The sequence below is a fragment of the Podarcis erhardii genome (assembly GCF_964252035.2).
Source record: "Podarcis erhardii genome assembly, chromosome: 16".
NCBI lineage: Eukaryota > Metazoa > Chordata > Lepidosauria > Squamata > Lacertidae > Podarcis > Podarcis erhardii.
In genome coordinates, this window is record NC_138514.1 from 20,070,109 (window position 1) to 20,096,767 (window position 26,659).

The 26,659-nt window shown below is 42.6% G+C and overlaps 2 protein-coding genes across 4 annotated transcripts in view; one reads left to right on the forward strand and one right to left on the reverse strand.

The window, feature by feature from the left end:
- TECTA (tectorin alpha) overlaps positions 1-11,315 on the forward strand; it is an 81,098-nt gene extending 69,783 nt beyond the window's left edge. The window contains exons 17-23 of the mRNA XM_081843238.1: positions 2,810-3,012; positions 4,262-4,425; positions 7,502-7,750; positions 7,848-8,010; positions 8,494-8,581; positions 8,900-9,016; positions 10,027-11,315. Of these exons, the coding sequence (XP_081699364.1) occupies positions 2,810-3,012; positions 4,262-4,425; positions 7,502-7,750; positions 7,848-8,010; positions 8,494-8,581; positions 8,900-9,016; positions 10,027-10,124 (1,082 nt within the window). The 3' untranslated portion in view covers positions 10,125-11,315. The remainder of the gene's footprint in view (positions 1-2,809; positions 3,013-4,261; positions 4,426-7,501; positions 7,751-7,847; positions 8,011-8,493; positions 8,582-8,899; positions 9,017-10,026) is intronic.
- Positions 1-26,659, reverse strand: part of LOC309331123 (uncharacterized protein) — a 43,874-nt gene that overhangs the window by 12,425 nt on the left and 4,790 nt on the right. The window contains exons 2-11 of one of the 3 annotated variants that reach the window (XM_081843183.1): positions 25,674-25,831; positions 25,442-25,555; positions 24,165-24,232; positions 22,271-22,514; positions 22,017-22,160; positions 18,278-18,398; positions 16,564-16,676; positions 13,656-13,739; positions 11,629-11,673; positions 1,780-1,904 (exon numbers count right to left, since the gene is read on the reverse strand). In XM_081843183.1, the coding sequence (XP_081699309.1) occupies positions 11,665-11,673; positions 13,656-13,739; positions 16,564-16,676; positions 18,278-18,398; positions 22,017-22,160; positions 22,271-22,514; positions 24,165-24,232; positions 25,442-25,480 (822 nt within the window). In that variant the 5' untranslated portion in view covers positions 25,481-25,555; positions 25,674-25,831 and the 3' untranslated portion in view covers positions 1,780-1,904; positions 11,629-11,664. Of the gene's footprint in view, positions 1-1,779; positions 1,905-11,469; positions 11,674-13,655; positions 13,740-16,563; positions 16,677-18,277; positions 18,399-22,016; positions 22,161-22,270; positions 22,515-24,164; positions 24,233-25,441; positions 25,556-25,673; positions 25,832-26,659 lie in introns of those variants that run through there. The other 2 variants (XM_081843182.1, XM_081843181.1) reach the window with 2 other exon arrangements.

Sequence of the window (26,659 nt, forward strand, 5' to 3'; positions counted from 1 at the left end):
GTAAAGGGACCCCTGACCGTTAGGTCCAGTCGTGACCGACTCTGGGGTTGTGGCGCTCATCTCGCTTTATTGGCCAAGGGAGCTGGCGTACAGCTTCCGGGTCATGTGGCCAGCATGACAAAGCCGCTTCAGGCAAACCAGAGCAATGCGCAGAAATGCCGTTTACCTTCCCGCCCGAGCGGTACCTATTTATCTACTTGCACTTTGATGTGCTTTTGAACTACTAGGTTGGCAGGAGCTGGGACCGAGCAATGGGAGCTCATCCCATCACAGGGATTCAAACTGCCAACCTTCTGATCGGCAAGTCCTAGGCTCTGTGGTTTAACCCACAGCGCCACCGACTTACTGTAGGCTTGCCTAAAACCTGCAGCCCCCAACTCCATGTGTTTTCATAGATTCCCCACTTATGCAGGCAGTGTGCCTGTATCATGGATACTATCCAGGGGATGTGAAATGTCAATTTCAATTATTCATTCATTCATTCATTCATTCATTCTTTCCCCACCCATCTAGCTGGGTTTCCCCAGCCACTCTGGGGCATTAAAACTTTACTAGACAGTCACAACCAGCATTGAGCCTCTAGCATGATCTTCTGCATGTATCACTGTGTCCTTCACATATATGATCCAGGCAGTGAATTAACAGTGCACTGTCCCTTTAAGAACAGTCCAGCTTTCTCCCTCCCTCCCATCCCTTAGTTTAGGACATTGGTAGTCTCTCTATATGTTGCTCTCTAGATGTTGTTGATTTACAACTCCTATCATCCCTCACCATCAGCCATGGTGGCTGGGCTGAAGAGAGCTTAGCATTCGGTAGGCATCATATTGGCTACCCCAAGTTTAGAAGAAAGTTTGCTACCGTCCAGCGAGTAACTTGTGGTGTCACTCTTGGTGCTCGTAATTTCAAGGTTTGTTGAGGTTGTAGATCTGGTTTTCATGTTGGCTGACTGTTGTATGCAATGCAGTGTTAAGTTAAAGTCACCTAGCAGTGTATTTGTTGCACTGCCAGAAAACTGTTGTGCAAAGAAAAACAAAGTACATTTTCCAAAGATGGTTAAGAAACAGATTGCACAAAAAAATCAGATATCGGACAACAAGGGTTGGCTGTTTCACAAACAGCTTCCACAATTGCAGGCGCTGCATTGGATTCCTTTGTTGCTCAACTTTTTAACTCTTGCTTTTTTAACTTTTTAACTCGTGGATGGAGAACATTGGATGCAGCCTTGAGTTTTTCTCTTCGCAAATAATACCAAGTATGTGTAGTCTTAAGGAATCTTGGGTTTTTCCCTTATATCTCCCATCTTTTCCACCCCTAGTTTAGGAAGCATCAGACATCACTTTTGTAGGTGTGGCGATGCTCAGTTTTTGTTTCTGGAATACTGTCCATGCTCTTAGAAACAAGGATGTTACAGAACGATCGTAGGACTAAGATGACAGAAATTAATGATTTGAATGGAATTTGTTCGGACGGGGTGGAAGTTTCATATTGTCACAGAAACTGAATTGCTCTTCAGCTAAGATACATTTTGTTCTAGTTCAAACAATTGTAGTTTGTGCAATGCCAAGTTACCTTAGTGGTGAGTCAGTCCACGGGAACATAAAAATGGCCCATTATTTCATCACATTATTTCATCTCATTTTTCTCCCTTGGGTCTCAGCACTGGATTGTTTCCTGTGGCAGAATTTTCCATTGCTTCATCCAGCCTTGTTTTCTACTTGCCCTGAGTCCCGAGGCTTCAACTGATTTCCATACAAATACATAGGGGTTTTTTTTATTTAAAAAAATCCTAACACCATTAAAAATCAATTTTGCACAGCTATCTTCCTTGCTGTCTGTGAATGTCAATTGCTTGTAGCCTCAGCTCGCCAGCCCTGGAAAATATCACTTGGAACTGTCCATCAAACCTGAATTGAGGAGGGAAGGGGATTTACTCTGCATCCCCATCAGAGAGTCTGACTTAAGACTTCTGGTCCTGGTAGAATGCCAGGTGTATTTTGGGAGATCACATAAGAACACATGAATGGGCAAAAAAAACCTTCCTTGGTGACAAATCAAATACCATCTCCAAATTTAAAAGGATATACAAAACAGCTTTTGTAGTAATCAACATGAGAGATTATTGTATGGCCTGACTGCATGGCTAACAATGGTTAAGATTCAATTAAACAATGATTAAGATTCAATTAAAATGGTTAAATCCATTTGTCACCTGAAACTCAAGAAACAAAACAAGGTCAAGGAGTATCCTTCTAAGCAGGTGTAATTTACCCAGAACTGGACAGACTCCTAGACCTCCCACATTTGGCTTGCAATCCATCAAAATCACCATCTTCTTGAGATTTATTTCCAACTTGTACTCTCTAAGGATTGAGTGCTGCACCAGAAGCTGATGTAAAACTTAAAATAGAGCTGGATGTTATCTGCATACTGCTGACACCACACTGCAGTTTTGTACAACTGCACCTATCACCTGCATATAAATATTAGACTAGCTTTACACTAGATAAGCCATTAATATATGCAAACAGTCATTCCTAGGCACCATGCACTTCCATCTTAATGAATTAATCTTACAATTAATCTGACTTCCTCAGTCTTGCATAAATAATAGGGGAGGAAATCAGCTGGCCATCAGGACTAAGGCTTTGATTGAAATGAATTGTTAATGTTCACGTCCTTTACTTCTATTTTCAACCGTGTTGTGGCCTTTAAATGGTATTTTGACTAGTAAATGTGATAGAAATCCATTTACCAATTGGCTAGCCCTTATCTGCACACAGCTCCCCACTCCTTTTCTTTTTCATTGCAGACACGCAAGACATCCTGGATGCTGAGGTGACCTGCAAAGCTGCCCAGATGGAGGTGTCCATCTCAAAGTGCAAGCTGTTTCAGCTGGGCTTTGAAAGAGAAGGGGTGCGCATCAATGACCGCCACTGTCCTGGCATTGAAGGAGAGGATTTCATCTCCTTTCAGATAAATAACACCAAGGGCAACTGTGGAAACATAGTGCAGGTCAGAATGTTTGAGGAACTCTGGATTTGCTCCTATTCTCATGACACTCTTCTTCAGCTCATTGATTGTTTTGGGCTTGTGTCACTAGAGGTTTTACATCCCTGCCATCAAAACATCATCAAATGCATTTTGAATGTTACATACATACAGCACCACTGGTGTATATGGTACTTTACAGAGTTTCATAAGCAAAAAAATTAAGCCATGTCAGGAGAGCCAGCAGCAGTATATCACACTGTGCAAGTTGGAGTTAACTCTTTATTAACAAAACCCATGATCTGCACATGAGTGTCGGGCCTAATGAACACAGCAACTCATCTCCAGTAGGTTTTGCCCCCATGAAGCAGTTGCTGAGAGTGAAGGTCCCTGCCCCCCACAGCTGCCTAAGTCTCCTGCTCTCCAGGGTGCTTCCCAAGCAATCTGAGACTGTGTTTGTGTGTCGCCAAACTCTTCTCTGCCCTTTTAATGCCTCTTCTGGTTCTGGGAGGCAAGCAGGTAGGGGAGCTAATCTCCCAGACAAGGAGGGGGAGACCCCCACGACTCTTCAACAGCCTGACCCATCTCTGCTTCTTGGTCCTGTTACTTCCTCAGCTCCCAACATCTCCTCTTCCCTCTATTCTCCCTCTGATCACTCATCATTGTCCCGCCTCCATTCCTTGAGCTCTGAGCCTTCCTCCATTGTTGGTTCCCCAACTGGTTCCTCCTACTATTCCTCTGTATCCAACCAATCCACGACAGACAGGTCCTGCCCTTAGGAAGCTTATGATATATAATAGACTTTTATCATAATTTTAATTTATTATAAGTAATCCTGAAATTTTACTTAGGGCTATCCACAAATTCAAGAAGGTTTTGTCAACTGATCATCTACTTTTTAATTGATTCCTCAACTTGCCAGACTTCCATTCTTCTCAGACTATCCTCAGACCACATAAAGAGATTCTTCACTCAAGGTAGCTTCTTTTGGGTTAGTCTTCTGTTGGATGGTTCCCTCCATTTCACTCAACTTAAGCAAGAAAATTTAGACTGCAATTCTGTATACTCCCAGTTTAGAGTAAGTTCCACTGAACTCAATACAAGTTACTACTGAGTAGACACATATTGCTGTTAAGTCTAAAGCACAGATTATGGCTTTGGATACTATTAAAGAGAATAATACAAGTGTCGAGTGGGCATCTGCACATTTGAGAGGCCTTTAATCCTTCTATGTGTATCTCCCCCACCCCCACATTTTTTCCCCTCTGCGCAGTCCAACAGCACCCACATCATGTACAAAAACACAGTCTGGATCGAAAGTGCAAACAACACTGGAAACATTATCACTCGGGACCGAACTATCAATGTTGAATTCTCCTGTGCTTATGAGCTTGACATCAAAATTTCTTTGGATTCTGTTGTGAGACCAATGCTCAGGTAATAGAAACACCTGCTTCCTTTGTACATGTAGAGAGGTCATTTGGGTGGGAGAGATAAAGTCCCTGCTCTCATTGACTTTATTTGGAAGGGTACAGGATCCTCTGAGGAGACACCCACAGGAATATATGGAGTCAATTCACATGTTATATTGAGTTTGACTTTCTTACTTTCTTTCAATGCTGATGTCATTCCTGTGTCTGAGTTCATGAGAGCACTGTCTGAAAATTGGCATAAATGCAATCATTGAGACGGCTAGAGCGCCAGTGGCGGAAAACTCATTCTGAATCAGACAGGACATGGGCTAGAGCTCAACGTTGAGCCTACCAAGTGGTGATAGCGACGGTGAAGAGGACCTTCTTCACCGCCTCTATTGCATCTGCAGAAAACAGCAGCAGGAGACTCTTTCAGGTGGTTCACAATCTATCAGAACCACCTTCGTCACCAGGGCCTGGTAGGGACCCCAATATCTCCTGCAATGCTTTTGCAAAGTTTTTTGCAGATAAAGTCGCTCAGATTCGGAAGGAGGTAGACTCCACCGTGGGAGCAGGGCTGGGGCGGGAGAGTGCTGGAGTCATGTCTAGTCGTTTTACATGGGATAAATTCCAATCTGTTACCTCTGAGGATGTGGATAGGCTGCTTGACCGAGTGAAACCGACCACATGTCTCCTTGATCCTTGCCCATCCTGGCTAATAAAAGTGAGCCGGGAAGGGCTCTGCGGGGTGGTGAATGCTTCCCTCTGCGAGGGAGCCTTCCCAGACCTGCTGAAAGAAGCGGTCATTCAACCGCTTCTTAAAAAAACATCTTTAGACCCGGCCAATATGACCAACTATCTCCCAGTCTCAAATCTACCATTCTTGGGCAAGGTGATTGAGCGGGTGGTTGCTGAACAACTCCAAGCACGCCTGGAGGATGTGGACCATTTGGATCCCTTCCAATCGGGATTCAGGCCTCACCATGGGACTGCCTTGGTCGCGCTGGTCAATGATCTCCAGCGGGCTAGGGACAAAGGTGAGAGCTGTTTCCTAGTTCTGCTGGATCTCTCAGCGGCCTTTGACACCATCGACCATAACATCCTTCTGGACCATCTAGAGGGGCTGGGAGCTGGGGGCACTGTTATACAGTGCTTCTGCTCTTTCTCCTGGGCCATGTCCAGAAAGTGGTGTTGGGGGTTGAGTGTTCAGACCCCATGGCTCTCACTTGTGGGGTGCCTCAGGGTTCTGTCCTCTCCCCCATGCTTTTTAATATTTGAATGAAGCCGGTGGGAGAGTTCATCATGGGGTTTGGGCTGGGTGTTCATCAGTGTGCAGATGACACCCAGCTCTACCTCTCTTTTAAATCAGAACCAGTGAGGGTGGTGAATGTCCTATATGAGTGCCTGGAGGCGGTTGGAGGATGGATGGCAGCTAACAGATTGAGGTTGAATCCTGACAAGACAGAAGCACAGTGGCACCTTGGGTTAAGAACTTAATTCATTGTGGAGGTCCGTTCTTAACCTGAAACTGTTCTTAACCTGAGGTGCCACTTTAGCTAATGGGGCCTCCTACTGCTGCCGTGCCGCCACCACACAATTTCTGTTCTCATCCTGAAGCAAAATTCTTAACCCGGGGTATTATTTCTCAGTTTGCGGAGTCTGTAACCTGAAGCATCTATAACCTGAAGCGTCTGTAACCCGAGGTACCACTGTACTATTTGGGGGGGGGCAGGGGGCGGGCGGGTGTGGGGGACTTTCTGGTCATGAATAGGGTAACTGTGTCCCTGAAGGACCAGGTGCACAGCCTGGGAGTCATTTTGGACTCACAGCTGTCCATGGAGGCACAGATTACTGGTAATTCTGTGTCCAGGGCAGCTGTCTACCAGCTCCATTTGGTATTCAGGCTGAGACCCTACCTGTCTGCAGACTGTCTCGCCAGAGTGGTGCATGCTCTAGTTATCTCCCACTTGGACTGCTGCAATGCACTCTACGTGGGGCTACCTTTGAAGGTGACCCGGAAACTACAACTAATCCAGAATGCGGCAGCTAGGCTGGTGACTGGGAGTGGCTGCCGGGACCATATAATACCAGTCCTGAGAGATCTGCATTGGCTCCCAGTACGTTTCTGAGCACAATTCAAAGTGTTGGTGCTGACCTTTAAAGCCCTAAACGGCCTCGGTCCTGTGTACCTGAAAGAGTGTCTCCACCCCCACCATTTAGCCCGGACACTGAGATCCAGTGCCAAGGGCCTTCTGGCGGTTCCCTCTTTGCGAGAAGTGAGGTTACAGGGAACCAGACAGAGGGCCTTCTTGGTAGTGGTGCCCACCCTGCGGAACGCCCTCCCATCAGATGTCAAGGAAATAAGCAGCTATCCTATTTTTAAAAGACATCTGAAGGCAGCCCTGTTTATGGAAGTTTTTAATATTTAATGCTGTATTGTTTTTAACACTTGATTGGGAGCTGCCCAGAGTGGCTGGGGAAACTCAGCCAGATGTGCGGGTTATAAATATATTATTATTATTATTATTATTATTATTATTATTATTATTATTATTATTATCCAATTCATGAGCTCCAGGCATACACCCATTATGTGGTTTTTGTGACCGGAGACCCATGGTGTGTCCCCTATGTTTGCAAAAATTTACACTAGCATAGGATGTGAACCAGCCCAGTTAGTACTGCTCTGATCACTCTTTGATGCTCATATGTTTGTACCTGGGACTGCAAAAGATATTGTCCCTCCTGTAGAGGCCTCTGATGCCTAATGTTTGAAAGTTCTCATGTATGCATAAGCAACACCATAAAATAATTAGGAAAAAGAACAGTGCGTCATAATCCATGCTATTTGTCTGAAGAATGAGGTAGCTGAATTGCTGTTTACAGCTTATTTCAGTGCATTCATCACTTTATGGTGTTTTAGCATTTTATTGTAATCCATCCTGATAATATACTTGAAAGGGCAAAATATAATTAATAAATAAATAGGCACCTGAGGCAGATTTAAACTTGCTTCTCTGACTCAGCAAACTTGCTCCATGGTTTCTCCAGGATATTTTCTCTATTCACTCTTCGTTAAGTTTTATAACTCTCCTTTTCAGTGTGATTAATCTGACAGTGCCTACACAAGAAGGCAGTTTCACAACCAAGATGGCACTGTACAAAAACTCGTCCTACAAGCATCCCTACCGGCAAGGTGAAGTGGTGCTGACCACCCGTGACGTGCTGTATGTTGGCGTCTTCGTCCTTGGGGCAGATTCCACCCATCTCATCCTAATGCTGAATAAATGTTATGCAACACCTTCCCGAGACAGCAATGACAAGCTCAGATACTTCATCATTGAAGAAGGGTAAGTGACACCCTTTTTCCTTCCTCGGTTTTGGAAATTCCAGAGATTCCTCACAGCTGTGTTGAGAGCTGGGACTTTTTTTGTGTGTGTGTTGTAGGTGCCAGAATATAAAGGACAACACAATTGGGATTGAAGAAAACGGAGTTTCACTGACTTGCCGCTTTCACGTCACTGTCTTCAAGTTCATCGGTGATTACGATGAGGTTCACCTCCACTGTGCCGTTTCACTTTGCGACTCAGAAAGATACCCTTGCAAAATAGTAGGTGGCATGGAGCGTTATATCCTGGCCCGGTAGATTTGCATAGCTTAGACTCTACGCAGGGGTCATTGACCATCTTATATAAGCTCACCTCGGTGGTTATGGTCTGCAGGAGAGACTCTACTCAAAGTGCCCTGGGACAGAATCATGGAGTTGGAAATGACCTCAGAAGTCATCTAGTCCAAACCCCCAACTAATGCAGGAAACCCACAGCAGTAGCATCTGTGTAGATGGGGAAATGAATGCATTTTGAGGGATGGTGGTGCATTATGGATATCTCAGTAGTCACCCCTAAACTCTGGAATCCCCAGGAAGATTACCTGTGCTCTCCAGATGTTGTTGGACTACCATCATCCCTGGATGATGGACATGGAGCCCAACAACATCTGGTGGGCCACACCTGCTCTAAGTCTTTACCGCGATTTCTAGGTGGATTTCTAGAGTGCACACACTTACAGCAATCTTCTCTCCTTGTTTGGTCAGAACTGTCCTCAGAATGCCAGGAGGGCCAATGACTATACCAAAGAGCTCAATGAGCAAATCATCTCTGTGGGGCCAATCAGGAGGAAGCGTAAGTCTGGCATTTCTTCAATTTCCTGAAGGATGATGAGTTTACTTTACTCCATGGCTACAGTGGTGGGATTCAGCATGTTGCAAAGACAGGAAATTCTGCCTTTGTTAATAATCTCTCTGGTCCCCAAGGTAGCAGGAAAAAGTTTTGAGCACTGAAGGTAGAAGGGTTCAGAGCCTGAGTAGCCATAAACCAGCATCACTGTGTAAAAATCAGTTTTAATATGAAGCAATGGTAACTTCACAGTGTCACTGTGACCCCGACCATTCCTCCTAATTGGAAATATTCCACTTTCATTTTTTACATCTTGTGTTTTAGGTTTAGACTGGTGTGAAGACAATGGAGGCTGTGAACAGATATGTACAAGCCAGATGGATGGGCCTCTATGCAGCTGCGTAACAGGGACCTTGCAGGAAGATGGCAAGAGCTGCCGAGGTGACGTATCCAGGCATTCCACAAGTTATTCTCTTAGGAAGGTTTGGAAGCAAGGCCTCCCTTTAATGCCAAAAACTGCCCACTTACAAAAACTGACATCCCTTTCCTTTGAAATATTTTACTATTCTGGCTGTTGTAACTTTGAAATGAACATATGAACAGCCTTCATACTACAGACCATTAGTCCATCTATTTAGTACAGTCTACTTCAGCAGTAGCTCCTCCAGGGCTTTTTTTTTTGTCAGAGCTCACCAGAACTCAGTTCCAGCCCTCTCAGGTGGGTGCTATTGCCATTCTAAGATAGCAAGGGAGGCATTCATGGTGTGTTCCAGCACCTTGTTTTCTAGACAAATAGCACTGGGCTCCTCGGTGGTTAAAATGAAAGCCTTCTCCATGAAAAGTATGTGCTCTGTTGCTGACCACTGACCTTCCCTACTTACCCTCCTCCCCCTAAAATTTGTGACATACTTTATGGACCACATGTCACTCCTTCCTATATGAATATGTATGGAGAGTCAGTCCGGGCCAGCTTAGTTGATTAATCATAGGAGTTTTAGTTGATTGATTGAACAAACGAACTGCACATGGGGGAAAGTTGTATTTCTGAAGCACACTTTCTTTTATTTTTAGATAGGCCTGGTATAGTGTAGCAGGCATCATCTTAGAAGAAGCATTCTCTTACTGTAAGAGGACAAGAATGCCTCTGAAGGTGCTGTGATATCTCCAGTTTTTATAAGCCCTCTTTTTTTTATAAAAAAAAAAAAAAAAAAAAACCTCTTAAAATTGTTCCCTGATTCATTGGGAGGTCCTTGTTTAATTTAAATCAATTAATCTAACTGGTTTAATTTAGTATATATTTGCAGCCACAGTATAATTTATTGTACCGTCGAGATCTCACTAGCTATATCCCAGGGCTACTAAGAAAATCAAAACCAGTACAAGAAATGCAGGCTCTGCCTCTTTAAAATGTGGCTCATGAGTTCTCTCTCTTCTTCTTCTTCTCTCTATAGCAACCAGCTCATCAAGTGGACCTCAAGCCAGGCTGCTTCCCCTCATTGTTACCCAGATATCGTTATGGTGTATTCTCTGTAAACCGATTCCAACATAATAATTAATCTTCAGCTTCTACTTAAAGTACTGTAATTTACTTTAACCCTTCTAAGTCCCTGTAGGATACGCGCATGCAACCCTAAACCTGCAACCTGCACTGACAACAGTCATCGCCATCTACGACAACACTTTGTCCGTTGCTGCACTGGAGTTGTTGGCCTGCTTTTAATGGTCTTAATCCTAAAGAAAGCTGGAAAAAATTAACAGGGCACTGCACTCTTCTAAACATCAGGGATGTGTCCAACATGATGCGTAGCAAATAGTCAACTGTGTTTCTCCCTCTTTGTCTTCATTTTTAGGACAATCCCCACTCTCTCTCCCTGTTTAAATTTTGGAGGAAAGTATTTTGCCTCTTTGATCACTACTTGATCTTGGAAGAAAAGGAAAATGGGCTGTAGGTAGTCATGGAATTGGTGCCCTGAAATCTATGAATTGCTCCCTGTAGGCTCCTATTTTGGAGGCCCTCCATCATTGTGATTTAGTTCAGGCTCTAGCCATTTGTTTGTTCATTTTCTTTTTTATGTGGTTGCTGTGAGTCTTGCATGCACAAGAGAAATTAACCATTGTTAATTTCTTCATAGAACATCCAATTGAAGTTCTCCATTCATACAACAGGGCTAAGAGAAGCAATAGATGGGGGCAATCTACAGGTACCTTGAAAATGTCACCATAGAGTGGTTGGCATGTGGGAAGCCATCCCAGTTTTTGTTGCAGCTGCCATCATCGCCACTCACACATCCAGTTTAAATGAGCAAGCTTTTGGTCATATGAAAAAGCATTTCTTCTTTTTTTGAGTTCTGACCACTCCTCTTACTCTTGATATATTTGTTCAAATAGCTTTAAGATGAGACAACAGGCAACTTGCTTTTGGAAACCTTGTTTTGAATGTGGGGCTTCTATGGATATGCTGGAGAACATTCAGACATAACACTTTGCCATAGAAACAAATCCATCAAGAGAAAAGTCTGTGGTGCAACCTACCACCAAGTTTATCAGAGGTTTCGATACAGTGTGGACATAACAAATTTACATTGGTTTAAAACAGAAACCTGTGAGTTATTTTTTTTGTGAAGTGTGTAAGGATCTCTAGGGGAGAATTCTCGACACCTCATCGAACTGCAATTCCCAGGATTCCTGGAGAAGCCATGACATTTAAAGAGGCAAGGATTGATAACAGCTTCTAGTGTTTCAGCCTGAGATCCTATCCCTTTAATTATGCTCACATGTTATCACTGAACTCAGTAAATAGGTCACAAAAGAGCTTTGGACAGCTGGGATGTCTTCCCTCCCCCACCCCCAGCCCAATTCAAACTCTGTCCCTTTTTGTTATACATTCAGCCAAATAATTTAAACATGGTTTATTCTTAATAAAACTTTGTGTTCAGATATGCTCATTTCCTGTTTGTTATTGCATCACATGGGGAATCAATATAAATATAAAATAGTGTTACACTCACATACATTACTCTGAAATGAAACATAAGCATATAAAAAGGCCTTACATTATTCAGGTGCTCTTTTCCTCTCTTCTGTTTCTGTTAAATACCCTTTAAATGAAATATATCATACAGAGTGAGTTAAGCATGTACCTCAGTCAATTATGTAGCAAGTTCCTCTATGAGAGCAGAATATCATTCTTGTTAAGGGAGAGATATTCTGTTAATAGTGCAAATCCTAGTTTTAATAGGTTCATTGGACTAGATGCAGTAGAACAAAATGCCTCCAGTCATCTGCAAAAGAGGGCATCTTTTGGCATACTTAGTACAGGGCTTTAAAAAAACGAATAGCCCAAAGCTGATGTAAGAACATGAGTAGAGACCTTCGGGATCAGTCCAATGGTCCATCTAATCTAGCATCCTGTTCTCACAGCCAACTGGATGCCTTTGGGAAGTCCACAAGCACAACCTGAGTACAGTGGCATTCCATCCACCTGTGATACCCACCAACTGGTGTTCAGAGGCATACTGCCTCTGAGAGTGGAGGTGGAACACAGCTATTTTGGCTAGCAGGCATTGATAACCCAGAAAGCCACCTCAGACAGCCTCTGCTCAGGCCTCAAAGGCCTATTCAGGCACAGAAAGGAATAACGATTCTAACACTGCACCGCTGTGATTGGGAAGGCCGTATAGAGCCCCTGAGTTGGCGGATGGGTCAGGTATAAGGAGTCTTGCCTTCTGCTCTTTGCTGGTGCAAGGGAACAATAGTAAGCACACACTTAGAAAATAAGAGTTGAATGTTCTTAAGTCAATCATATTGAGTTAATCCAGGCAGCTTTCAATAAGCAGCCCAGGTACTCAGATACCATGGTGGGGAGTGACATTCTGGGGCTTGCACAGGCAATCCAGCCTCTCTGTGCACTGTGAAGCTTCCTCATCAAGGGTAGTCATACCTCTCAAATGCCCCAAGTCAATCAGATGTCAGAAACTGGACTCTTTGGCATGATAAGCTCCTGAAATGAGACTCTGGAAACAGTTGGTATCTACAGCCAAGGGGATTAAACAGCTCCAGGTCTATGACAGACACTTGTACTCCACCCACATATATGAATAGCAAAAAGCTGGACCGTCTCTATACACATAAGTTAATTTTATGAAGCTTCCTGCCACAATTTGTGGTGATGGCCATGAGCTTAGGAGGCTTAAGACGCAATCACATACCTCTATGGGGGATGGGGAAATACATGTAGCTAATTGAATGCAAAATCTACAAAACACCACATGAAGAAAAATCCTTCACATAATGCAAAATTTACTAGACACTAATGGAAATAACTGGGACGCGGGTGGCGCTGTGGGTTAAACCACAGAGCCTAGGGCTTGCCGATCAGAAGGTCGGTGGTTCAAATCCCCGCGACAGGGTAATTTCCCGTTGCTCGGTCCCTGCTCCTGCCAACCTAGCAGTTTGAAAGCACATCAAAGTGCAAGTAGATAAATAGGTACCACTCTGGCGGGAAGGTAAACGGCGTTTCCGTGTGCTGCTCTGGTTTGCCAGAAGTGGCTTAGTCATGGTGGCCACATGACCTGGAAGCTGTACGCCGGCTCCCTCAGCCAGTAAAGTGAGATGAGCGCTGCAACCCCAGAGTCGGTCACGACTGGACCTAATGGTCAGGGGTCCCTTTAGCCTTTACCTAATGGAAATAATTACCGTAATGCAATTTGCAGCTACTGCCACAAGATGTAGTGGTGGGCAGCAAATGATTAGACAAATGTATTTATAAGTCTATTAATGGATATTGACCATGATAGCTAAATGGAACCTTCACGTTCAGAACCTTAAAACAGCAATTGCCAGAGGTGGGGGACAAATGGCAAAAGAGAGTTGTTGCACTCATGGTCTGCTTATGTTCTTCCCAGAAGAATCTGGCTAGCCACTGAAGAAAATGGATACTAGACACAATGGACCTATGATCTGATTTAGGAGAATTCTAGTGCTTACATTCTGTTGTTTTTGCATTGAGCATTAATATGGATATAGTTGTCTGTCCCCCAAAATAAATAAAACTACCCCCCAGCCACAGATTCCTTTCTACCTGAGCTTTCTTTTCATATTCCAGCAGATCTTCCATGTCCTCGTCCACCACTTTATTCAGCTCTGTCAAGATAACATCTAAAGCCTGAAATACACAAGAGAGGCGTCCCAAAATTTAGATGAAAAGGAAAAAGTGAGGGCGGGAGCTGATCCAAGGAAAGAAACAAGCTTAACACTTCCTTTAAATTGAGGCCTTTACACAAGTCAGGTTACAGCACAAAGGCTTCATGCTCTGTTTTTTTAAAAAATAATAATATGAAATGAGAGATCTGATTTGATGTGAACCACATTGCTGTTTTCATAATAAAAGAAGTGGCAGCCACATGAGTAATTTGAGACAAAGCAATATCCCATCAGATTAGAGTCAAAAGAATGTGCCAGAGCCTGAAGAAACACAAACCATGTGCCCTGCCAATCTTTCACATTTTAAGATCTATTTTTAAGACTCCTTGCAGTACAAAGTAGAGTTTAAAACTTGCTTACTCTGCTGCCATCTGCTGGAAAATTTGGTTTACAAATCTCTGGTTTGCAATGATTTCAACATCACAATGTTTTCCCCTCTAATAATGATATACAACCCTTAAGAGTCAGTAGTCCATCTGATCTGGGGAATGTACAAAGGTAAACAACAATGACTTCTTGAAAAACAGCAATTCCGTCAAATTAGGAGGGCAAAGCGCCTCCAGAGGCAATGGGCATTTGAAAGGTCATTCAAGGACGTATCAGGACAGACATGCTTCCTGTGGCTATAGGATTTTCATATTCAGGACTCAAGAATGGTACTTTTCAACTTTCATAAGGCTTATAAATAAATCATATACCAGCCTTTGGTCTAGAATAATTGCACCATTCACCTTCTGGTAACTCTACGTTTGATGTGTGGCTAAAGGTAAGCAAGAATCTACTGAGGATAATGGAAGTTGTGTTTAATACAACAAGGAAACAAAGAATAATAATTCAGGGGTGGAAACCCTGAAAATGTGTGCTCTAACTCCTAGGAACTATCTGATAATAGTTATTCTGTAACTATCTATTCTGTAAAACTTATTCTGTAAAAATAAGCTAAACCCAGTGGTTCTAGATTTCTGCATTACAAGACTGTTACGATCTGCAACCAGACTGTCAGAACATGTTGTGAACAGATTATATTTAAAAGGTTGTTGGAACAACTGAAGGAACACAGTTGTCTATGCATTCAGTGACAACTGGACACAAAGGATTAGGTTTGCAGTGCAGAGGGGGAGCCCATTTTAGCTTAAGCGCCCTAAGGCTGATAGGATAGTTCAGGACAGGCAGAAGAAAATAATTCTTCACACCGTGCATAGTTAAACTGGAATTTGCTCCCACAAGCTGTAGTGATGACCACCAACTCGGATAGCTTTTAAAGAGGATTAGACAAATTCTTGGAGGATAAGGCTATGATCTGTCTCCACCGTTGAAGGCAGTATTGTGAAACAGCTGCTGGGGACAGAAGTTGGGAGAGTTCTGTTGCTCTCAAATCTTGCTTGCAAGTTTCCCACAACAGAGGCAGACTTTGGTAATCTTTCATGATATGGTGCGCTGTGCAAAGCAAAAAAAAAATTGCACCCCAAAAGGATCTTCTCAATTTTGCACTCCCTCAGCCTAGTGCCCTGTGCAGGCAGTGGCGTAGCGTGGGTTGTCAGCACCCGGGGCAAGGCAAGTAATTTGCGCCCCCTAACCCGTGGATTTGCGCCCCCTAACCTGTGGATTTGCGCCCCCTAACCTGTGGATTTGCCCTAACCCCAGATGTTGCGCCCGGTGCGGCCGGCCCCCCCTGCACCCCCCACGCTACGCCACTGTGTGCAGGGCAACCTCCCGTACCACCTTAAATCTGGTGCTGCCCACAGGCATCTAGCTGACCACCATGAGAACAAGATGCTGGATTAGATAGGCCTTTGGCCTTATCTAGCTGCAGAGAAGCAAGCTGCCAATAGGGAGTAAGCAAGTTTTGTCCTGGATTACACATGAAAAAGAATGAAGAGGTAGTGTACCATTTCAAACTACTGGTGTGGAATGCCACTTTTGCAACCTCCTGTGTAAATGCTCACTTTTAATGAAAAGGTAGCATACCAGGAAGGAAGATTCTAGATCAGACTGTTCCCTGTTGAGCTAGTTTTCTACTTACAGGGAGCAATCGACAATGCAACACCCCATTCTGCAGGCTGAAGTGGTGCAGTCTATTATACCACCTCAGAACTTGGCCACTTTGTTCATCTGTTCCATCTCCAGTTAAAAATGATCAGGTAGGAAGTATTGAGAAAGATCTACATATTCATTTGGAAGTAAAGTTCACATACTTAAATGGGATTTCCTCACTTGCCTTGAGGAAGCCTTTTTTAAATATAGTTTTACTTATGATACATACAGCAGCATTCTGTACCAGCCTATGTGTTTGGAAGGCAAAGACCTCGATTTATCCTCCATCTCAGATACATATGATCCTGTGAACGCAAAGCTGCTGTTCTGTGAGTGTAAGGAGCCCACTACCACTATGTACTTAGGGCAATTGCTGCATTGAGGCACTTAGGACAACTACTGCACTGGAGTATTTGACTTAACTTCAGCACTGTGAAGGTTAAACAGAATACTTAATAGGGAAAGAGATATTAGGAGGAGCAATAATCTATGATTAGCAAAGGAGGGGGAATCCAGCAGCACATGATGAAGTAGTTCTCAACTAATCTCTCCCTCTCTCTCTCTCTCTCTCTCTCTCTCTGTGTGTGTGTGTGTGTGTGTGTGTGTTACATCTGACCCTTTCCCCTTAATTAGCTCTGAGCCTGCTCAGGTAGAGGTGGAGGCTGGAGGTGGAAGCTCCTCTGGACACTGCAGTACAGGAAAGATAAAAGGCAGCCAAAACAATCAACATTTTAAAATATGAGCCTACTTACCACCTCGGTAAAAGCTTTCAGATGGAAATCTCCCAGGGGGATGTTTTCAGAGGTAACTCGCTGCTGCTGCTGAATGCTAAATAACTGCTTAAGGAGAATATCGAACATAAAATCTAGAAAGAAAAAGGTAGGCAAGGAAGATTGAGGGCCAAACTGGACATGGCATTTGTCATGTGGTTTGCCCTGGTGAGCTTGGAATTCTCTCTTATTTATATTTATTATTATTTATTAATTAAATATCTATACCACTCTTCATCCGAGGATCACAGGGCAGTTTGCAATAGAAAAACACACAAATACACAGCACAGTAACAAAGTTACTAGTAACACACAGTTTAAAAGGCCATAGATTAAAAACAAACAAACCTGAAATAGCAGGGGGCAGAGAGGAGCCAGGCTGGGACTCTGGCATTGGGGGGGTGAGGGGGGAAACAGCTTTAACTCTTTCTCCTTGCCATCTTCCCACTTGGAATCCCTCCTCACCTGAGTGCCTGTTTTTGCAATGTGAGGTGCCAATGGGCACTTTCCTCCCAATGCAAAAAACAGTTGTGGGGAAGGCAATTCTAATCAGGATTCCAATCAAGCCACTGCCCTGCCGTAACAGGTCCTGATCTAGCTTTCCCCCCACCAAATAGCACTGTATCCTTCCTGCCCCTAGAAAAATCAGCCAGAACAACAATGTGGCTATATCCCCATAAAACTGGTGTGCAAGGATTTTATTGAGGGATAATTGATATCCACTTGAGAAATGTTGGTAGGACACTACAGCTGTATGGGCAGGGCTTCTTTTCAACCGGAACTCACCGGAACTCAGTTCTGGCACCTCTTGGGTGGACGCCATTGCCATTATAAGAGGACAAGGGAGGTGTTCATTGTGAGTTCCAGCACTTCCTTTTTTAGAAAAATAGCACTGTGCATTAGTGTAGCACTATGGGTAGCTATAGCTGTTCCTGCCAGTTGTCCATGCTCTGATGACTTCCTGTTTGGTCTACTGTGATGCACTATGTACGGCTGCCCTTGAAGATGGTCCAGAGGCTGCAGCTCATGCAGAATGCAACTGCTACGTTGGTAAGGGGAGCAGCCGAATGTGACTATTTGTTACCACCAGACCTGAAAGCATTGCACTGGCTGCCAGTGAGCTACAACAATTTATGAATGTGTAGAGCCTCTTTGAGAATTTTTACTGGCCTTGCCAAAATGCTGTTTACTGCATATATTGCAGATATTTTAGATATTAAAAAAAAATACCCCCCCCAAAAAAATAATCTGTGAATTTTGTTCTAGGAAGAATGTCTGAGCATGCAGGGTCTATCTGACTCTTCAGCTCCGTCTGACTCCCAGATCATGGCCAGTGAGTGGCATGCAGAAGCTGCTGCCTACAGGATTCCACTTTCACCATGCTATTACTCATTTGTTGTAACATGCAAAGGCTGACTCCTGCACTTGGTGGCAGATGCACCTGACCATCTGAATATTAAGGGTACTTTAAATCTGCAATGTAGGTATGCCTAGTATCTGTCATATTTAAGCCAGACAAGCATTGTTCATGCCACGGTAACCTTCCTTGGAAAAGTAATCAAAGCTCACATCTCCGCCAGCCCTTTAGTGTTTGCAAAAGGCTTCTTAGATCCCCGGTGTTAAATAAATCCAAGATATTATGTCTTTCCCCAAAGTTACAGGCATTCCCCTCCCTCCCCAGCCGTTCAATACTCACTATCTAAAATCGCGCTTGAGTGCTCCTTCCCAGAAAACCTTGGGCCCTGCAAACTCATCTTCCCTATCACACGCTCCAGGACAAATATATCAATAAGTTGTTTAGCGGCAAGCACAGCAACCTGGGAGGGGAGGAGACAGAAACAGACACCCCCATTACATTTCTAAAAGAAAAAGAAAACATTCTTCAGCAGCTGCTTCTTAAGGTTTCTCATTGCGTTCAAGGAGAGAGAGTTCCAGTGGCTGCCCTTATAGGTGTGCAAACAAAGCAAGCTTCTACCCAGTCTACCCAGCCTGGTTTCAATGCTTTCACAAGCATTTTTTCTCTTTTTAAAAAGATCAATAATGAAATATGTTTTTATTTGTTTTTATTCTTGCAACAGTTTTATCTTTTTTATACTTGAAATGATATTGTTGTAATCTGCCCTGGGACCTTATACAGTGGTGCCTCGCAAGACGAAATTAATCCGTTCCGCGAGTCTCTTCGTCTTGCGGTTTTTTCATCTTGCGAAGCACGGCTATTAGCGGCTTAGCGGCTATTAACGGCTTAGCGGCTTTAAGAAAAAGGAAACAAACTCACAAGAACTCGCAAGACGTTTCGTCTTGCGAAGCAAGCCCATAGGGAAATTCGTCTTGCAGAACAACTAAAAAAACGGAAAACTCTTTCGTCTTGCGCGTTTTTCGTCTTGCAAGGCATTCGTCTTGCGAGGTACCACTGTAGTGAAATATGGGCAAGAAATCTTATTAATAAATAAATACATCTGCTTCCTGAGAATTAATGAAAGAACATATATTCCCAAACTCTACATGTAGCACAGCCCACTTAAGGGGTAAACCAATTCCCCTATGGAAGTGGCAGCAGTGTCCAGCTAAAGTTCAGATAAGAGGTTCAATCCAGCAAAAACTGGATGCCTCTAAATCCAACCAAGATCAGTGGGAATAACAAGTATTTTAGTATTAATGAGACACTGAACTGTGACATGGCATTTAACTGTGATGGTTACACATACTTAACTTGCTGCATTACAACCAATTTCTTCAAGTGAGAGCAAGTGCATGACAGATTTGGAATGATTCGGCTTACCTCTCATGGACAATCTAAAAGTGTATAAATATTCTGACATTTTAAGAGATAATGATCCATGGCAGATCATATAGTGCAGGGTCAAATTGTTAATGTGCTTTAATTCAGCAGCCTCATATTTTATCCATCCCCCAAAGCTTTTTTGTCCTCAAGTATGGTGACCTTAGGGTCAGAGAAATATTGTCTCTGGAGGCTGCACTGCTGATTTCCTTAATCAGGATTGTGCCAAGCAGCACTGAACTTGAAAAATGTCACAAAGTGTGATTTCTCTTCTTTCTTTAAAAAAAAAAAAACACCAAGTTTTATTAGACCTTCCGGTTTTATGAAGAAGTTTGAGGTATCTCAAGCAATTTCTGTTGCAGTCTAAGAAGTCAACAAAAAACCTGTGTTAAGTTTCAAGAATCAGGATACCCCCTTCATCAGTAGTTACTTCCTGATTATTTTATTCCTACCTGTTTATACTGCTGCTGTGTGTTTCTTGCTTTTACTTGCCCTTTTATTTTTGCCACAACCTTCCTAACATATTCCAAAAGAGCAAAATATTCAAGTGAAGTCAATTGTACTAAATTGTTAACTTGTAATAACACAAGTACAGCCCTCCTGGATCAGATCATGAAGAAGTATTTTCTTTTAGGAAACACTATATATAGATTTTATAGATAAGGCTTATCCACACTTCCCTTTCCTCCGCTCTTTCCAGGCACCGTCCGTGATTTAAAGCTCCATGTCCAAGTGCCCTTTTGCTCTGGAGTTGTCCCCACAAAAACCCACTCTTTAAAGCTCAATCAAGGCAAACAGCAATCCGTAGAAAACCCAAATTGGTGTTTGCTCCAATTCAGCTTTAAAGAGCATGTTTTCATGGGGAAAGCACTGACCTGTGCCTGGAAAGTATGAATAAGCCCTTCCTTTAATAATAATGTATTCCAGTACAAAATCAGAGTTTTCTTGATGCCATGTTCATATCTCGAATAGGGTGGCTATGAAATATGCCTCACCTTCACACCTCTGCCTGGCCAAAGGGTGAGTTTTGATATGCTTCGTGGTTGCTGTTGTTTTTCAAAAGAGGTCTTAAAATGCCACTTTGATGCTGAGAATCAGTAAAAGGAAAAATGCTTTGCTTGGGTACTAAAGGATAAGAACTGACAGGTGGCATAAATACTTGTGGCATATGATTTATAGATTACACCCTGTCGTGTTGTAGGGAACTTGGCATGCATTGTAATGGATTTGGTTTCTAATAAGGAAGAGTGCATTGTGATTTTGTGTAGCTCCTTGCTGACGTACATGCAGAGATGCTTGTTTGTGGAAGATTACCTTGGCAGAAGAGGGGAGGTTGACGTGCTCCTGCCTGATATGCAAATAAATGAAGACAGGTCTCTGCATTGTGCCTGACAATAACAGCAATCTTTTCTTTCTTTTTTATTTCTTTCTCCAAGTAATTAGAATGTGAAGGACAGAGTCCAGACTGAATGTGCCTTAATAGTGAGATGAATCTCAAAGAGAAATGGCACTGAACAGACAGTGAAGAGTGGTGGTGAGAGAGGCAAACTCATTTCAGTGCATCAAGTGGAGGGAGCGTGCAACCCTCGCTGCTCTTGTGGGATGATTAGAAGTAATGAAGTTCATTTTATTAATGGCAATTAATATAAAATTTGAAAATGGCAGTGGAAGGAGAAAAAGTTCAATGGCGGGTGAAGGGGACTGTGCATATCCAGAAAACCACCAGGAGTCACTTGCTAAATTTCCTCTTTGAATGGCAAATCTGAGCATCCTGGGCTTTGTCACAGAGACCCAAACTTCTGCCCTCCTCCAACTTACTTTATTTTACCTTCTGATACATTATCTCACCCTTCCTCCAGGGTGCCTAAGGCCGTGTAAACGGATTTCTTCCTTGTCCCCATTTTATTCTTACAATGTTCCTGTGGTGTAGGTTAAACTGAGAGATCGTAACTGGCTCAAGGTTGCCAAGTGACTTAGATGGCTGAGTAGGGATTTGAACCTGGATTTCATAGGTCCTAGTCTAACCTCTATACCATACTGCAGCCTTCACCAAGCTGGTGCCCTCCAGTCAACTCCTATGTTACAGCTGTGCTGGTTGGCAATATTGGGAGCTGATATGTTTTTGTCTTTTGGGGCTTTATTATTTTAATTGCATAGTATGGTACTTCTGTTTTCTATTGCAACATACATCTCAAAGCCACTATTTGCAATTTATATACATGTTGTTGTTTTGTAAAAAGCTTGTCTTAAGTACTAAGTGGTATGCAAATATATAAAATATAATCTAGAATATAGACCCCCCAATAGTTCAATAGCATCAAAAAATATAAAAAGTTCCAGTTGTCTATTTCATGGTTTCTCTTAAGCGCAGCTAGCTTAACTGATAGAATAGTTTGGCCGTTATGATATAATTGTAATCGCTTATGATTAAATTAATGCAGGTCAATAAATGATTATTATCCATGACAGCAAAATGGACAATCCGTGTTCCATGCAGTGTAACTTTCGGCTGGAGACAAACTGGAGGGCATCAGTTGTCTTCATATCCTGTTTCTGGCTTCCCAAAGGTAAGAAACAGGATGGTGGAATACACAGACCTTTGCTCTGAGCCGACAAGGTACTTTTTAAATTCTCAGAGCACAAGTTCTAGGCTTACCTCTCTCTTTTGCAGTTTAAACATTTCAGAATGATATTCATCAAGGACAGTCTGAACTAAGGCGTTGGCTTCCTCCTCAACAACACACAAGATGATCCCATCCAGCAGTTCCTCTTGCTCCAATTCTTGTTGTGCCTCTTGGATCTAAGCCAGCAGTAAAACAGTACCATCAGAGAAATTCTGCATTTATTTCCTTTTGCACAGGGAGCAGGAAGGAGGAGATGTGGGAGAGAGGTGGCCAGTATATTACTCACTAGTTTTGGCAAAGCTGCATGGGCCACTTCAGTCACTATTTCATCCATACTATTGAAAATAGCAGCCCTGTTGAGGTAGTCATCGGCAAAGTCCTTCACAGTGCTTTTAATCACATCAGTAGATGTATCTCTTGCTGCTTTTGCCAAGAATGGGTCTAATGACAACGAGTGAGTGAAGTTCTCCATGTCTGACAGAGGCTCTTGTCTGGGAACCCTGGGAAAAGACTGGCCTTGATCCAGAGAGCTGTGAAAGACAATAAACTGTTTGTGCTTCTCTGTGCAAAGCTCTTGCACAATTAATGGGCGAGATGAACTAATCAACACAGCCCTGGTCAGCAAGCATTATTAACAAACGCAAAGCCATAATCTCAGAATTAATTGGATAATTCAGCAGTTGAGCCATACTTGTACATTAGCATTCATTAACTGCTTCAGTTAAAAGTGCAAGGTTTTGTATTTGTAATCTTTACGAATGACAAAGTATCTGGACAGTTACTGCTTATTTTCCAAGATACTTTGGTTTTTATTGATACATTAAAAGTTTTTTTTATTCTTGTAATAGTTGCATATACCCCCGTGTGCATAGGTTGGCATTCAATTACATTTTACTCACATCAGGCCCACTGAAATTAATAAACATGACTAAATTAGTCCCATTAATTTTAATGGATCTGGTCTGAATAAAACTTGGTTGAAAGCATCTATAGCCTCCTGGTTATGGATGGAATTCAATGTAGTGCTATTACAAACATTATGTCTGCACAAGCGTATCAGCTTGCCAGATGGAACAATCCCCATTTTCCCTGCAAGCTGTTCTAAGCGTTCTCCACACCCACACCCACGCGAGCCAATTTGGGGCAGTGGGGGAGAAAAGAGGAGGGAAGTCCCATTGCACAAGTAGACGTTCTTGCACAGGGCTTCTGCTGACAGGGTTCATTAGGTGTGTCCTATGTGTTTATTGGGTGGGGAATCATCCTTTATTTTCTATTCTCTTATTTATCATGCTAATAGCTTATTTGCTGTTCCACATTATTGCCACCAACAATTATTCACTTAGCAGCCTCACTTAGGCTGTCATACAATAATAAATGCTTGTATCTGAGTACGTCCCATTGAATTCAGTGAGGCTTAACTTCTGTGTAGGGACTGCACCATGGGCATAGCCTGGATTTATGTTGGGGGGGGGGTAGGAGTTTTGTTTGGTGGGGGGGAGAACCAAGCTATCCTTGATGCGATTGGTCAGATAGTTAAGTATTTTTATTTATTTACTTGATTTAGGGGGGCAATGTCCCCCCCCCCCGCACTCCCCTGGGTACACTCACAGACTGCACCATTTGTGAATCTGGCACATTACAGAACATTATTTATGCAAAGGGATGTGGGTGGCGTTGTGGGTTAAACCACAGAGCCTAGGACTTGCTGATCAGAAGGTTGGTGGTTCGAATCCACATGACGGAGTGAGCTCCCGTTGCTCAGTCCCTGCTCCTGCCAACCTAGCAGTTCGAAAGCACGTCATAGTGCAAGTAGATAAATAGGTACCGCTCCGGCGGGAAGGTAAACAGTGTTTCTGTGTGCTCCTCTGCTTCGCCAGAAGCGGCTTAGTCAGGCTGGCCACATGACCCGGAAGCTGTACGCCGGATCCCTCGGCCAATAAAGCGAGATGAGCGCCGCAACCCCAGAGTCGGCCATGACTGGACCTAATGGTCAGGGGTCCCTTTACCTTTACCTTTATTTATGCAAAACAATTCATTTCAGATGGGGGAAAAGTCATTTTATAAGAAATCCTAGTCTGATCATATCAAAGCAATATTCAACATGCAAAAACATTCAGAATTTGTTGTGGAAAAGCAATTCAATAACTTTCAATGCAAAGGGAAAGTATTTTATTACTTACTCGGATTTTTCATGTTCACCTTTTGAAGGTTTTCTGTAAGTGAATTTCAAAGGGTGAAGTCTCTGAATCTGTGTGATACAGAGGAACATTGGTCACTTACAGTGCCAGATTTGGGGGGGGGCACCCAAAAATTATGAGTCTTTGTAAATTGTATTTCTAAAGGAACTTTTGATATTGCCAAATGCCAATGTGTTTGCATTATTAAGTTTGTTATGAAGAAAAAATCATTTTAAGTTAGAACTTAGGAATTATTTCACTCTTAATATACTTCTTCTTAATTGTATTTCACTATAATATACTTCCTCTTAATTGTATTTCAGTTCAACAATTACAGTGGTGCCCCGCAAGACGAATGCCTCGCAAGACGAAAAACTCGCTAGACAAAAGAGTTTTCCGTTTTTCGAGGTGCTTCGCAAGACGAATTTCCCTATGGGCTTGCTTCGCAAGATGAAAACGTCTTGCGGGTTTGCTTCCTTTTTCGTAAAACCGTTAATACCCGGGGAATCTGCGCTCCGCAAGACGAAAATATCGCAAGACGAAGCAACTCGCGGAACGAATTAATTTCGTCTTGCGAGGCACCACTGTACTTTGATAAATACATATTTTGTTATGTGGAAATGGTTTTAGATACCTATTAGGTCCATAAATTACCATATAGCATATATTCAACACAAAAAACAGCAACGATTTGTTGACAAAGGACAGCTAGATATATAAAGGGCCCCATTACCTTCAGTAGCTTAGGGCCTCATCAAACCTAAATCCAGCCCTGGTCACTTACCATGAAGGATCCTTCCAGGAAGATATACAGAATGCATCCAGGTGCCAGTGGGTTAACCCTTCCATTGCCAAAAATATCATCATCATCTTTATAAACCTATCCTCATTCATGAACCTGTATCAACCATTTTACAAGTCCTTCAAAGCCAGTTGTAATTCATCACCGCTTTCCAGAAATCATGGGCACAAGCCACTGCAAATGCTTCCTACAAATGTGCCACAGAAATAATTAAAACTAACTGTATTCTGGGAGAACTCCCCTATGGATTCTGCACATCACCTTTTTGGTGTGTGTGTGTTAGGTAGGATACAGTGAGAAGACACTAAGAGAGGTGGACTGCTGGCTATTATTTTGGTTTATTTTCAGCATTTCTAAGATGCCTTTCAGGGCAAATTCCTTTCAGAGCAGTTCACATGCAAGTTTAAAAATATGTAATCAATAATAATAAAAAAGCACTGCAGTTGCAAACTAAAGCACCAGTCTTAAAACACTATACCTTGAGAAAAGTTGTGAAGTCTTCCATGAGCATTTCCATGAGGATTAACAGATTAGCACATCTGAAAGCAAACTCATCATCTCCCCAGAAACAGGGAATTTGGGTTCTGGGTTCCTAGAAAGTATCCAGAGAGCAAAACTTGATTTAAGCTCTGAACAGTGAGAAAGCAGGAAGCATAGTTCTCTATGTATTCTTTTGTATGGGCGAAATGTGCAGTGGTGTTTGTACTTACCTGTGTTGCTAGGCTGTGTGTTTTGCAATAGTTACAGCTCAGCACCTCAGAAATCTGTGTCAGACTGTCAAATTACGGCCACAGGATGGAAGCTATTACTAGCTTTGAGGTTACTGGGCAGTCCCAACTCCTCTGTTACTCTTTGCCATTTCCTGTCCCTAAAATAATGCACCAGTATTTTTAAAAAATGCATTCATAAACAAGTAAGTGAATAGGAGGAACAATTTTGAGGGTTGTTTACATATCTTCAGATATACTGTTACCCTATAGCTCTGGCTAGCAATTATTTTTTAACAGGATCCATATTATGAACTGAGGAAAGGTGAACATGAGCAATTCAGTAAACCGTTCATGCACCACACATTTGGGCTCTGGGAACCAAGACAGGTGTGACTCATTGGGGATCCATAATTGTGGGTCACAAGCTGCAAAATTTAGTTGATCCTGCTAGCTGGTTACCTTAATACAACAATTATATAAAATAGAGGCAACAGACACAGACTAGTCTGGATGTGAATTTACAAGTTATGCAAAACACAATCATTAGAATATCTTGCTCGTAGGGCATCTCTTAACTAAAATTTACCTAGTTTTGTGTCACTGAACCTAAACTAAACTAAATAAAAAAATAAAAAAATTCCTTCCAGTAGCACCTTAAAGACCAACTGAGTACAGATAGGTAGCCGTGTTGGTCTGCCATGGTCAAAACAAAATAAAAAAATAAAAAAATTCCTTCCAGTAGCACCTTAAAGACCAACTGAGTACAGATAGGTAGCCGTGTTGGTCTGCCATGGTCAAAACAAAATAAAAAAATAAAAAAATTCCTTCCAGTAGCACCTTAAAGACCAACTGAGAGTCAGTTGGTCTTTAAGGTGCTACTGGAAGGAATTTTTTTATTTTTTTATTTTGTTTTGACCATGGCAGACCAACACGGCTACCTATCTGTAACTAAACTAAACTGGAATTGTAATTAGACACATTTGGTG